At 44.3% G+C, this 12,833-nt stretch overlaps 1 protein-coding gene across 1 annotated transcript; it reads left to right on the forward strand.

Annotated features, from left to right (window-relative positions):
• The first annotated feature begins 405 nt into the window (after nt 1-405).
• On the forward strand, nt 406-8,845 carry ATP5F1A (ATP synthase F1 subunit alpha). The gene is made up of 12 exons (XM_056543362.1): nt 406-586; nt 2,284-2,362; nt 3,226-3,395; nt 4,061-4,234; nt 4,438-4,604; nt 5,506-5,654; nt 6,165-6,316; nt 7,105-7,329; nt 7,413-7,520; nt 7,616-7,760; nt 8,363-8,513; nt 8,625-8,845. Exons 1-12 carry the CDS (start codon nt 527-529, stop codon nt 8,701-8,703), a joined length of 1,659 nt encoding a protein of 552 aa, XP_056399337.1. The 5' UTR covers nt 406-526; the 3' UTR covers nt 8,704-8,845.
• Nucleotides 8,846-12,833: the final 3,988 nt, after the last annotated feature.

Genomic DNA, 12,833 nt, shown 5'->3' on the forward strand with positions numbered 1-12,833 from the left:
AAATTAACATATATATATATATATATATATATATATATATATATATATATATTATGACCAAAAATCACCAAACATCGAAACAATTTTTTTTATCCGCTTATGCCAGTCAATAATGTTATTTTTTAATAGTTCAGACAATTTAAAGATTGTGATACACTACTAGTAAATGACAAGTGGCCTGTCAGAACAGTCTGTGTCACAATGCTCTTGTGTGTATAAAGTTAATTTAAAAAAAAGAAAAAAAAAAAAGATGCCGCGCTTCAGCGGCGATTTCATGACGTCACAACGAGTGACAGCTCAGAACGTTCTTGCTATGTCCCCATGCCCTTGGATGAATAAAGTTAATTCAATTTAAAAAAAAAAAAAAAAAAGGTTCCTTGGAATGGGCGGAGCCTGCAGTGGGCGGGAGTGACCTTCCCTTCACAAGCTCGCATCCGTGCCGCCATCTTTCCAGTCTGCACGGACAGGCGGACAGGGAGGACATCCTACACAGCTGACACCCCGCACCTCACCGGCCGTAGTTACCATGCTTTCAGTCCGTGTAGCCGCCACTCTCGCCCGCTCCCTGCCCCGGCAGGCCGGTCTGGTAGGTTTTGGGGTCTCCTTCACTCTGAATTACTGTAGGTTCTCATACGCAGCTTCCAGCATGGCGGGCCCGGGCCTGCACAACCGCTCCTCGTCAGTCTGCGGCCTGTGCTCAGGAGGCGCCGCTACTGCAGAGGTCACCGGGGACAGCGGGGGGTTACGGGTCTGTGCTGTAGGGCAGGGCGGGGATGGTCTAGGCCGCGGGTGTCCTGTGAAGGTCAATGGCGCCCGGTGTCATTGTCACCAGTGACGGGCCCGGGGGTCACCAGGATACCGGAGGAAGGGTCTGGGCACTATGCACTTCCTTCTGCCATGTGCACATCGTGTCCCGGGGGGTAGTGTAGGGGGCTATTTAATGGGGGGTTATCTATGGTGGTGTTGTGGGGCTATTTAATGGGGGTCATCTATGGTGGTGTTGGGGGGCTATTTAATGGGGGTCATCTATGGTGGTGTTGGGGGGCTATTTAATGGGGGTCATCTATGGTGGTGTGGGGGGCTATTTAATGGGGGTCATCTATGGTGGTGTGGGGGGCTATTTAATGGGGGTCATCTATGGTGGTGTGGTGGGGCTATTTAATGGGGGTCATCTATGGTGGTGTTGGGGGGCTATTTAATGGGGGTCATCTATGGTGGTGTGGTGGGGCTATTTAATGGGGGTCATCTATGGTGGTGTGGTGGGGCTATTTAATGGGGGTCATCTATGGTGGTGTGGGGGGGCTATTTAATGGGGGTCATCTATGGTGGTGTGGGGGGGGCTATTTAATGGGGGTCATCTATGGTGGTGTGGGGGGGCTATTTAATGGGGGTCATCTATGGTGGAGTGGGGGGGCTATTTAATGGGGGTCATCTATGGTGGTGTGGGGGGGCTATTTAATGGGGGTCATCTATGGTGGTGTGGGGGGGCTATTTAATGGGGGTCATCTATGGTGGTACACTTTAATTTTTTCTGTATTTTCCTGCAGGGAAAAAATTTAAACGCAAATCTCTTGCTCTAGTAGAAACCATCTGTAAAGAGGTTCTGAAGCAGCTGTTCCCTATATCACACTATTCCAATGATTCCCAATGAGGGTACCCCCAGCTGTTCCAAAACTACAACTCCCAGCATGCCCGGACAGCCTTCGGCTGTCCGGGCATGCAGGAAGTTGTAGTTTTGCAACAGCTGGAGGCACCCTCGTTGGGAATCGCTGCTCTATGCCATGTGTTGCTGGATTTGAGTGAAATGACTCCTGGATGGCTCCAATTTCTGTGGCCCTAACTTATCAGGAAAACTACCTGACAAAAATGAGCATACTATGCCTGCCTGGTCATTCATTCTCTTATAGTGAGCATAGTCTTGCCATGCATTGGCCCTACTGCTTAATTCAGTGGACATTTGACCTCCATTCTTTGAATTGGAAGACTAGTTATTCCCTATCCCAGTGTTTCACAACTAGATTGCCTGGCATTCTGGGAGTTGTAGTTTTGCAACAGCTGAGGGCACTCTGGGCAAATTCTACCAGTCTCCTATGGACAGGTGATAACGATCTGAAAGAACTATAACCAATTTCCAAGTTTCAGCCTTATTCACACACTTGTCTTGCTCTGGTCTTGTCTTGCACTTTGTCCTTCAGGCATTACCTGTATTGCTATTTGACTGAGGTCACTTGTTTTATCATAAACGGTTCTATTACAGTGGCTTGTTTGTCTTTTTCCATTTAGGTCTCCAAGAAGGCCCTGGGTGCTGCATTCGTCGCCACCCGTAACATCCACGCATCTGGGTCCTGGCTCCAAAAGACAGGTGAGTGTCTTAAAGGGGTACTCTGTTGGAAAACACTCTTTTTTTATTTTTATAATTTTTTTTTTTTCTTTTTTAAACTGGTGGCAGAAAGTTAAACAGATTTTGTAAATGAGTTCTATTTAAAAATCTTAATCCTTCCAGTACTTATCAGCTGCTGTATACTACAGAGGAAGTTCTTTTCTTTTTAAATTTATTTTCGGTCTTTCCAGTGCTCTCTGCTGACACCTCTGTCCGGAGCAGGAGATGGGTTCTATGGGCCTTTGCTTCTGCTCTGGACTGTTCCTGACATGGACAGGTGTCAGCAGAGAGCACTGTGGTCAGACAGAAAAGAAATTCAAAAAGAACTTCTATATTATAAAGCAGCTAAGTACTAGAAGGATTAATATTTATTTTTTTAATAGTAGTTTACAAATCTGGATCTTTCTGGCACCAGTTCATTTATAAGTCTTCCACAGGATTACCCCTTTAATTCCTATTTGCTGCTATTTATTCTACATGATTAGGTTCAAAAGCCCTTGTGCTGTTTGGAAATGTCAAGGGTGTCCTCCAAGGTTGTGACTTTCTGCTGACTTTGACAGACCTTCACTTGTCTATCGACTTTACCTGGTTCTTAAACTTCACATAGGATAACCATGCTGCAAATGTTTTCAGTGGGGTTTACAGCATTTGGTGTCTGATTACCAATGCATGGGAGTACAGTATAACTTTGCCTTGCTACATGTACCCTGTAATGTTAAAATGTCATCTTGAGATCAGATACAGGTTTGAAGCCTCTGATGTCTGCTAGTGGAGGCTGGATAAGTGGGATGGTCTGGGGTTAGTGATGTACTATGATGATAAATGGCCATCACTGTCTTCTACAGGCACAGCTGAGGTGTCCTCAATTCTCGAGGAACGTATCCTTGGTGCAGACATCAGTGCCGACCTAGAGGAAACCGGTCGCGTCCTCTCCATTGGTGATGGTATTGCCCGTGTTTATGGCCTCAGGAATGTCCAGGCCGAGGAGATGGTGGAATTCTCCTCTGGACTTAAGGTGCGTATGTCACTCTTCTCAGTCATGTAAAGGTAAAACTCTGTCTAATGGGGCTATCCCAAGGCTTAAAGTCAAAACCTGTCATGTTGATAGGTTATGGATATCTGATCGGTGGGGTTGCAACTCCTGGGACCCCCACTGATCAGGAAGGCAGAGATCCTTTGTTGCAAAACTGCAACTCCCAGTCTGCATGGACAGCCTTTGTATGTCTGGCCAGGCTGGGAGTTGTAGTTTTGCAACAGCTGGAGGCACACTTGTTGGGGGAAACACTTGCCTAGAGCAAATGGGGCAATTGCATGTATTCACCATAGCTCAATACACTTACTGCAGTTCGTAGGAAGTTGGTAGTTCAGTGCTCAGGTATCTTAAAGGGATACTATCATTTTGACCAGCGGCACGGTGCGGTGAAACGAAAAGTGCAGTCTTGTTGCCTGATAGGGCTGAAAATTGCTGGATCTAACATCCCATAGCATTGATTGAAATGGATATTGGAGGGAATATAGTGTAGGCTGAGCATGCAGGCGTTGTGGTGCTCCATTCAGGGACCTTGGATCTTAGTAGTTGGATGTCCATTGATCAGATATCGCCCATCCTAGGTGGTGGTTATCAGAGAGCGCCTTTTGACTTAATAAGGACATTTACTCACTTTCTCTTTTGTTTATTAGGGCATGTCTTTGAACTTGGAGCCTGACAACGTTGGTGTCGTCGTTTTCGGTAATGACAAACTCATCAAGGAAGGAGACATTGTCAAGAGAACTGGTGCTATTGTGGATGTGCCTGTTGGTGAAGAGCTGCTTGGGCGTGTTGTGGATGCCCTGGGAAATGCTATTGATGGCAAGGTGAGTGGGGACCCCTGCAATCTCTAGAACAGTCTTCTCTGAGAACTGTTCTTCCCTGAGAATGGAGCAGTGTGTGCTATCTTTGGTGGCATTGGCATTAAACCTTTTATCATATATAATCAAATTGGTGGCAGAAATTGCCATGCCAAGAGGTAGAATAAGTGGATATTGTAATCTAATGTATTAACCTACTTTCACTATAGGGCCCACTTGGCGCTAAAATTCGCAGAAGAGTTGGCCTGAAGGCCCCTGGTATCATCCCACGTATCTCTGTGCGGGAGCCCATGCAGACTGGAATCAAGGCTGTGGACAGTCTGGTGCCCATCGGCCGTGGACAGCGTGAGCTGATCATTGGTGACAGACAGACTGGGTAAGAGGCACTTCTCATAGGAAAGAACAGCCTGTTATGTAGGCTTTCACTGTATTTAGTAGTATTGAGGTCTACTTCTTGCCGATTACTCTTGTTTTGGATACAACGTATATTGCTTCGGCCAATCTTGCTGTAGTTGCCAAGTATTAAAGGGGTTATCCAGGAAAACTTTTTTTATTTTATATAGCAACTGGCTCCAGAAAGTTAATCAGATTTTTAAATTACTTCTATTAAAAAATCTTAATAACTTCAGTAATTATGAGCTGCTGAAGTGGAGTTGTTCGTTTCTAAATGCTCTGACACGTGTCGGGAGCTGCTGTCCAGAGTAGAAGCAAATCCCCATAGCAAACTTCTTCTCTGTGCAGTTTCAGAGACAAGCAGAGATGTCAGCAGAGAGCACTGTTGCCAGACAGAAAAGAACTCAACTTCAGCAGCTGATGATTATTAATAGGATTAAGATTTTTTTAATAGAAGTAATTTACAAATCTGTTTAACTTTCTGGAGCCAATTGACATATAAACCTTACTTTTTTTATTATATATTTTTGCTGGCATACCCCTTTTAAGGGTAGGGAGTCAATGGGTAGCAAATATACAGATGATTTTGAACCCATTGACTTAAGGGAGTAGAAAAATATACAGCACGTGACCTTAATTTGTCTGGTGTAGAGCTTCATGTCACAACCTATTGAGTTTGTGGCAAGAAGTCTAGAATGAGCTGCTACTGCTTCTATGTACAGAAGTGATTGGTTAGAAGCAGACTACTCCTTTAAACATGCAGGTATTGGATCTTGACAGCCGTGTTTGAGGCAATCTGGACCAAACCTCTTTACATTGATTACACTTAAGATTAGATGCCTTGTTTAGAATTTTGTAAATAACACTATATGCATATTGAACAGCAAAACCTCCATTGCCGTTGACACAATTATCAACCAGAAGAGGTTCAATGATGGAACTGATGAGAAGAAGAAACTGTACTGTATCTATGTGGCCATCGGTCAGAAGAGATCCACTGTGGCTCAGCTTGTTAAGAGGCTGACTAATGCAGGTATGACCAGAATACAAACCCCCTTAAGTGTTTTCCAAACTAAAAATCACTAAAAGGCTGTCAAGGCATGCTGTGAGTTGTAGTTCTGCAACATCTGGAGGCACACTGTTTGGGAAAACACTGCCCTAATAGTGTTTTTTCTTAGCAGGTTGCCACCAGCTGTTAGACTACAAATCCCAGCATGTCGAGACAGTCAAAAATTCTGGGCATACTGGGAGTTGTAGTCATGCAACAGTTGGATGCACCCTCCTTAGGGAAAAGCTGCCTGAAACAGCTGAGTGATTAAATGTCCTCAGGTTGTGGGGTATTCTAACTTTACTTTGTTCACTTTAGTGAAAGGTGTGCTGGTTTATTTTTATTTTTTTGTTTTTATTTCGGATATCTTATGTGGACTCTTGGATGTCTGCTAGCACTTAAGATTTAAGTGCTGTTGGTGCATCCTGTAGCTACCAATGTAATTACTTGTCTCGGCTTTAGTACAACAAAACTTAGTTTGTTTTATTTTCATAGATGCCATGAAGTACACAATTGTGGTGTCTGCCACAGCCTCTGATGCTGCCCCCCTGCAGTACCTGGCTCCATACTCCGGTTGCTCCATGGGAGAATATTTCAGAGACAATGGAAAACATGCTCTGATCATCTACGATGACTTGTCCAAACAGGTAAATAACTTTAATGTAGTTTACCATAAAACTTTTACAAAGTACATGCCAACCTTGGACAGCCCAGACTTTGTTTTTTTTACAACTCTGAGGGTATGTTTACAGCAGTGTTTCCCAACCAGGGTGCCTCCAGTTCTTACAAAACTACAACTCCCAGCATGCCCGGACAGCCTTTGGCTGTCCGGGCATGCTGGAAGTTGTAGTTTTGCAACACCTGGAGGCACACTGGTTTACGGCTAGTAAAAAGTGCAGGAGGTCTACCTGGAAAACACTGATGGACATTCCGCAAACTTGAAAGTTCCTGGGGCCGATCGGAAATGCAGTGTATTTCTGAGTGAAATCTACAGAAAGAACAGACAAGTCTGCAGATGCCAGAATCTGGATTTCCGTGGCAAAAACTTTCCACCATGTGAACATATGCTTACAGGACTAAGACTACATATTCTGAGGCACTTGTGAATTACAGGAATATCAAAGCAAGAGAACCACACTAGTTCTATATAGCAATTTGGTTGGTGCAACACTCTAGATGTCCATGTGAAAGATCCCAAATAGAGCCAACAAGGTGGATTACACAAGTGTAAATAGATCTCTTCATCCTCTGGAACCTTTTAAATCTTAAGCTGGGGTATAGATACATATTCAGTTTGTGGTAATGCTGTGACTTTACTGTTTCTTGCTTTTGATTCTTAAAGGGGTACTCCGGCGCATAGACATCTTATCCCCCCTCTCAATGCAAGCCTATGGTGTAACAGATAATGGTTACAGTTCCTATCTTTTCTCTCCAGGCTGTGGCCTACCGTCAAATGTCTCTTCTGTTGCGTCGTCCTCCTGGTCGTGAGGCCTACCCTGGTGATGTGTTCTACCTCCACTCCCGTCTGCTGGAGAGGGCAGCTAAAATGAATGACACTTTTGGTGGTGGATCCCTGACTGCTCTACCAGTCATTGAGACCCAAGCTGGTGACGTGTCTGCTTACATCCCAACAAATGTGATTTCCATCACTGACGGGCAGGTGAGTGTTGGCTTAAACATTCACAATGGTTTGTATAGATGAGAGGCAGAATGTGCATATGAATTTTTATTTTTTAAACACAGATCTTCTTGGAGACTGAGTTGTTCTACAAGGGTATCAGACCTGCCATCAATGTCGGTCTGTCTGTGTCCCGTGTCGGTTCTGCTGCCCAGACCAGAGCCATGAAGCAGGTGTGTAGTTCTTCCTCATATGACAAAGCCTTCATCTAGTTAAAGGATCCCCCTTAATGACTGCCTATACTAAGTTTTGGCCTTCTTATCCTTAGGTGGCCGGTACCATGAAGCTGGAGTTGGCTCAGTACCGTGAAGTAGCAGCTTTCGCCCAATTCGGCTCTGATTTGGATGCTGCTACCCAACAACTGTTGAACCGTGGTGTCCGTCTGACTGAGCTGCTGAAGCAAGGACAGTACGGTAAGCTGTATTCATAACCTTATCTTGCTGATAGTTGTCCCTCAAGTTACAATATTGGTTCCAGAATGACATTGTATGTTGAGACTATAACTCTATAAAAAGTGGAGATCCGCTGGAAGCTGTAAACCAGACTCTACATACTATGATAGTCCAGATCTGTGAAATGTGAATGGCCGGATGAATTGACAAATTAGAGGACACGAGCTGCTCCAGGGTCCTGTACAGTGTCCCAAAAAGTAAAGGAGCTGCTGTTACCTGGTATCCAAAGGAGCAGCTAACTGTGGCACAGGTAAATGGTACAGAATATGTAGTACCTCTCTGTACTGTAGGGGGCACTACCAGACATACAGTTCATGCACTTTACTAATACAGGGGTTTTGCAAGTGAAATGCCCATTCTGATAGGTTAGCTCTTCCAGCCATTGACAAATTTCACAGATCTGGACTCTAGCATTGTATGCGGAGTCTGGTTTCAAGTTGCTCTGGTCCAGGAAAGACCATTGTATGTGGAATATAATATAACCTGAGGCCATTGTTAGTTAAGGGATCACTACTTTTTATTCTGGTGACAGGATTAATAGTCAGACTTAATGTGTTTTCCAGATCCCATGGCCATTGAAGAACAGGTCACAGTTATCTATGCTGGTGTGAGAGGACATCTGGACAAAATGGAACCAAGCAAGATCACAAGATTCGAGAGTACTTTCCTGACTCACATAAAGAGCCAACACCAGGACCTTCTTGCCACAATCCGGTGGGTTTTAAACCTTGAGTCTTTTCCATCAGGACTTGACCAAGTCTTGTGGTAACACTGAACATTTACCCTATATCTTTAATTTATATATATTTTTTCCTCTTCCTTTAGGGCTGATGGAAAGATCTCTGAGCAGACAGATGCCAAGCTGAAGGAACTTGTAATAAATTTCCTGTCTACTTTTGAGTAAACTTCACAACAGTTTCCGATTCCAGTCTGTCGATGTTAATGCTTGTTCCTGGTTCCATTTTCACTAAACTTATTGAAGCACTTGAGCTTTTAATGTACAGAACTTTCTCAATTGGAGAGTAAAATGTTCCATGAAAACTTTATTACAGACCTAATGGTATTTTCTTTTCTGCGCTAGAGTCACAATATAATTTACAGGGCTCTTAAATGGGTTTTAGACGAGTCTTAAACACACTACTGATAACTCCTATTTATACTCTGTCCCACATACTTTGTACTCCTGGTGAATAACCACTGCAGTGGTTGCACATCTGTCAAGAAGGACCAGAAAGTGCAAGGGTGGAAGTGACATGGGGTCAGTAAGGTGAATTACTTTATTTTAGACCATGGTGAGCAGTTATAAATCCACTTCAAGTCTGGAACTGCTTCAATGGGGGTATTCAAATCTAGGACATCTGTCATATTCACCAGATATGTCCAATATCTGAGAAATGTCTTATCTGTGTTCATTAGTGTTGAGCGGCATAGGCCATATTCGAATTTGCGATATTTTGCGAATATATTGACGAATATTTGTCATTCGCATATTTGTAATATTCGTGTTTTATTTTCGCACATGCAAAAAATTGGCATGCAAAAATTTGCACGCCAGTCTCACACAGTAGTATTGGAGCCTTCTTTACACCACACAAGCTGGAAGCAGAGAGGGTGAACACTGATGTTTACTGTGAAAAAAAAACGAATATTCGTAATTACGAATATATAGTGCTATATTCGCAAATATGCGATATTCGCGAATAACATTTGCATTGCGAATATTCACAAGCAACACTAGTGTTCATCCCATACCTTTCCCAAGAAAAAGGGCTTTCTGGTCCTTTGCAATCTGGTTGGTGCCATAAACAGGAATTACCAAATCTTCCCTTGGTCTGGGACCCACATCTATCAGACCATCATGGCTTATGGCAGAAGAATCCTAAACTAGTTTTGTTTCATAGTGGTTATGGAGTATAACCCCTGGCAAAAAAATATGGGTTCCCTCTGTTAGTGACTACTGCTGCCTAGTCTGGGGTAGAGGACATACTGTCCTTTACTTTTATTTTATTCCCTGCCATGAGCTCTGAAAGAGTGCCTTAAGGCACCATGGTTTTTAAGCTGCTTTAGTAGGGACTGGTCCATCTTCAGGCTGTCGGATTGAAACTGCTCTGATCCAGGCAGAACGGAGTGCCCTGAGACACCAGGTTTTGGAGTAAGGAAGTCTTCAAAATTGCCCTCACTTCTCTACATGAGCTGATGACCCATGAAATGGACAGATCATCTGTCACAGAGGCCTATTCCTCTTTGGCAACACCCACTGCTGAGTGGTATGAAGAAAGATATCTTGATTTAAAGACCATTGTGCCTGTGTGGAGCCCCTACTTAGCTTGTCCACAACCACATTGCGGTTTCTGCAAATATGAATAGCTGAAAAGTTGGTTTGGTTATCTGCCCATGATTGAATCATACCCTCTTTCCCTGAGAAGGGGGGTTTACATCTTGGTTTGATGTAATAAACTGCAGTTGTCTATATGTACTCTTCACTTTTCCTCTAAGGGAAGCAACATGTAGGAGGGTCACTCAAAGTACCCCGAACTTGGAACTCGTCTAGATGGGTTCCCAGGCTAGAGGTTATGCACCTGTGTTCTACATGATCCAATGAGGCTAAATTAAGGAACTTCCATCCTTATCTTGCTTTTCTCCATTTGAGGAAGCAATAAATATGTGGTGACAGAGCACTTCTCCAACCCACCCAGAGGCCCAAACGTACAGCTGAAGAGGGTCCAGGTGGCACAATAAGGAACAGAAGTTTCTGACATGAGGCCTAGCATCATCAGAACTGGAAACTGGACAAGGTATCAGAACAGCCTCTTGATTTTCATTGGCTCTTAGATCAGATAGAGATCGAACACCAATTTACTGTATGGGAATGGTTTCCAAATTATTCCAATTTATGATCCCGCCTAATTGCTAAACGCAGTCTGAAGATTAGGATGCAGGGTGTCTTCTGGAGATTCCTTGAGCCAATCTAGCTAAGGGACCATTTCCAATCTCCTCTGAGCACTGCCATGACAATCTTAATGTAAGGGAGCTGAAAATGTCCATACTCAGTGGACACTTTCAAACGCAAGTATTGTTGTGCTGAAAATATGGAGTCTGAGGGATGTCGTGCATGTGACATCCCTCCACAGACCCGCGCAGGAGGAGGTCGGTGACGTCACTCATCAGGCCGCTGCCGGAGAGAAGCGCAGGACAGGTAAGTCTGCCTGCCTGGGGGGAGGGGGGGGGGCATGCTATATTCCTAATGCGGGCAGACTGCTGCCTACCTAGTGTCTGATGTCTTTTCTTAGACATTGAGTTCTTCAGCTCTTTCAACCAGGTGACGAAATCTTGAATGGATGGCTCTCAGAATGTGGGTGGGTGTCCCTCCAATAGCCCTGTTTTTTTTTTTTTTTTTATTAGCCACCGCAGCTTAAAGCACAGTGGCTCATGGGAGGTCTTCTAGCACGCGTGAGCACAGCCTGCCAAAAGATGCCAGCCCACCCCTTAGTTCCACGCCGAGGAGTAGAGGTGCGGCGTTCTGCAGGAAGACGTAGCACGATCATTTGGGACTCTGGAGGCTCGGCGTGACAGGACACAGCAAGGTATATGACCCACCGCCATGTCCCCCTGTAGATGTAGTAAAACTTCATCTTTCAGCATGCCCAGACTGGGCCTGCTTGGAGTTGTAGTTTTTGCAACATCTAAAGGGCCCCTTGGTAAACACTGCACTGAAACTGAGGCTTCCAATGTAGTGTTTCCCAACCAGTGTGCCTCCAGGTGTTGCAAAACTAGAACTCGCAGCATGCCCAGACAGCCAAAAACTGTTGGAGCATGCTGAGAGTTGTAGTTTTGCAACAGCTGCAGGTACATTGGTTGGGGAATGTTGCCTTACAGGAGGTGGAGTTTGTGTGTCACATGCTCCTCCCATAGGACGACACGATGCGGATGGGAAAACAAAGCAGCAGAGCCAGGCCGCACTGCAGCAGGTATTGGACATGGTATCGGACATTAAACGAGTCCCTGAAGGGAAGGACCTCTAAGGTTGTGTTCTCTGGAATACTTACTGTGTCATGCGCATCGCAGGAAAGACAGCGGGAGCTTAGGGAGTTAAATGCATGGCTTAAGTCGTGGTGTGAGGGGGAAGGGTTTGGGTTTTTAGAGCACTGGGCTGACTTTTCATTGGGGTACAAACTTTATTCTACGGATAATTTGCACCTGAATGGAAGGGGGTCCGCTGTGCTGGGGGAGAGAATCCTGGAAGGGGTGGCTGAGTATTTAAACTAGGTGAGTGGGGGGAGGATAATAAAGCAAAGAAAGCAGACAGTGGGATGGATAGGTTAGAGAGGGGTCAGGACATAATGGTGGGTGGAGAGGAGTCCTGTGGGGGGAGGTTAAGAGCAGTGGATAAGGAGATCCATGGGTTACAAACCAGCTGTAAAAATAAATGTAGCCCGAAAAATTGTAATCCCAATAATTCAAAAAATTCCATTAGCCCCAATAACTCAATAACTACAATAAGCCACATTAACTCAAAAAGTACTGTTAGCCCCAATAACTTAAATAACAACGTTAGACGCAATAACGCAAAAAATCCCATTAGCCCCAATAACATAAATAGTACAATTAGCCCTTATAACTCAAAAAATGACATTAACCCCAATAACTCTGAAAATCCCATTAGTGAGACTATATGTGTAAAACTTAATGGAAATGTAAAGTGTATGTTCACAAATGCCAGAAGCCTAGCAAATAAAATGGGGGAGCTTGAGGCCTTGATACTGGAGGAACATATTGATATAGTTGGGGTCACTGAGACATGGCTGGACTCCTCGCATGACTGGGCTGTTAATCTGCAGGGGTTTATATTGTTTCGCAAGGATAGAATGAACAGAAAAGGTGGTGGAGTCTGTCTGTATGTAAGAAGTGGTATGAAAGTCAATGTGAACGATGCCATAGTGTGTGATGATTCTGAGGATGTGGAATCACTGTGGGTAGAATTACAAAAGGAGGGAAATACTGAAAAAATATTTGGTGTAATCTACAGACCCCCTA

Source organism: Hyla sarda, chromosome 1, assembly GCF_029499605.1.
Source record: "Hyla sarda isolate aHylSar1 chromosome 1, aHylSar1.hap1, whole genome shotgun sequence".
Classification (NCBI taxonomy): domain Eukaryota; kingdom Metazoa; phylum Chordata; class Amphibia; order Anura; family Hylidae; genus Hyla; species Hyla sarda.

What these genes read in the sequence shown, in the direction of transcription:
- ATP5F1A (XM_056543362.1), top strand. Translation starts at nt 527, where the DNA reads ATGCTTTCAGTCCGTGTAGCCGCCACTCTCGCCCGCTCCCTGCCCCGG. An exon ending in ACGATGACTTGTCCAAACAG is followed by an intron (nt 6,317 to 7,104) that starts GTAAATAACTTT and finishes TTTTCTCTCCAG; the next exon opens with GCTGTGGCCTACCGTCAAAT. An exon ending in AGACCAGAGCCATGAAGCAG is followed by an intron (nt 7,521 to 7,615) that starts GTGTGTAGTTCT and finishes TCTTATCCTTAG; the next exon opens with GTGGCCGGTACCATGAAGCT.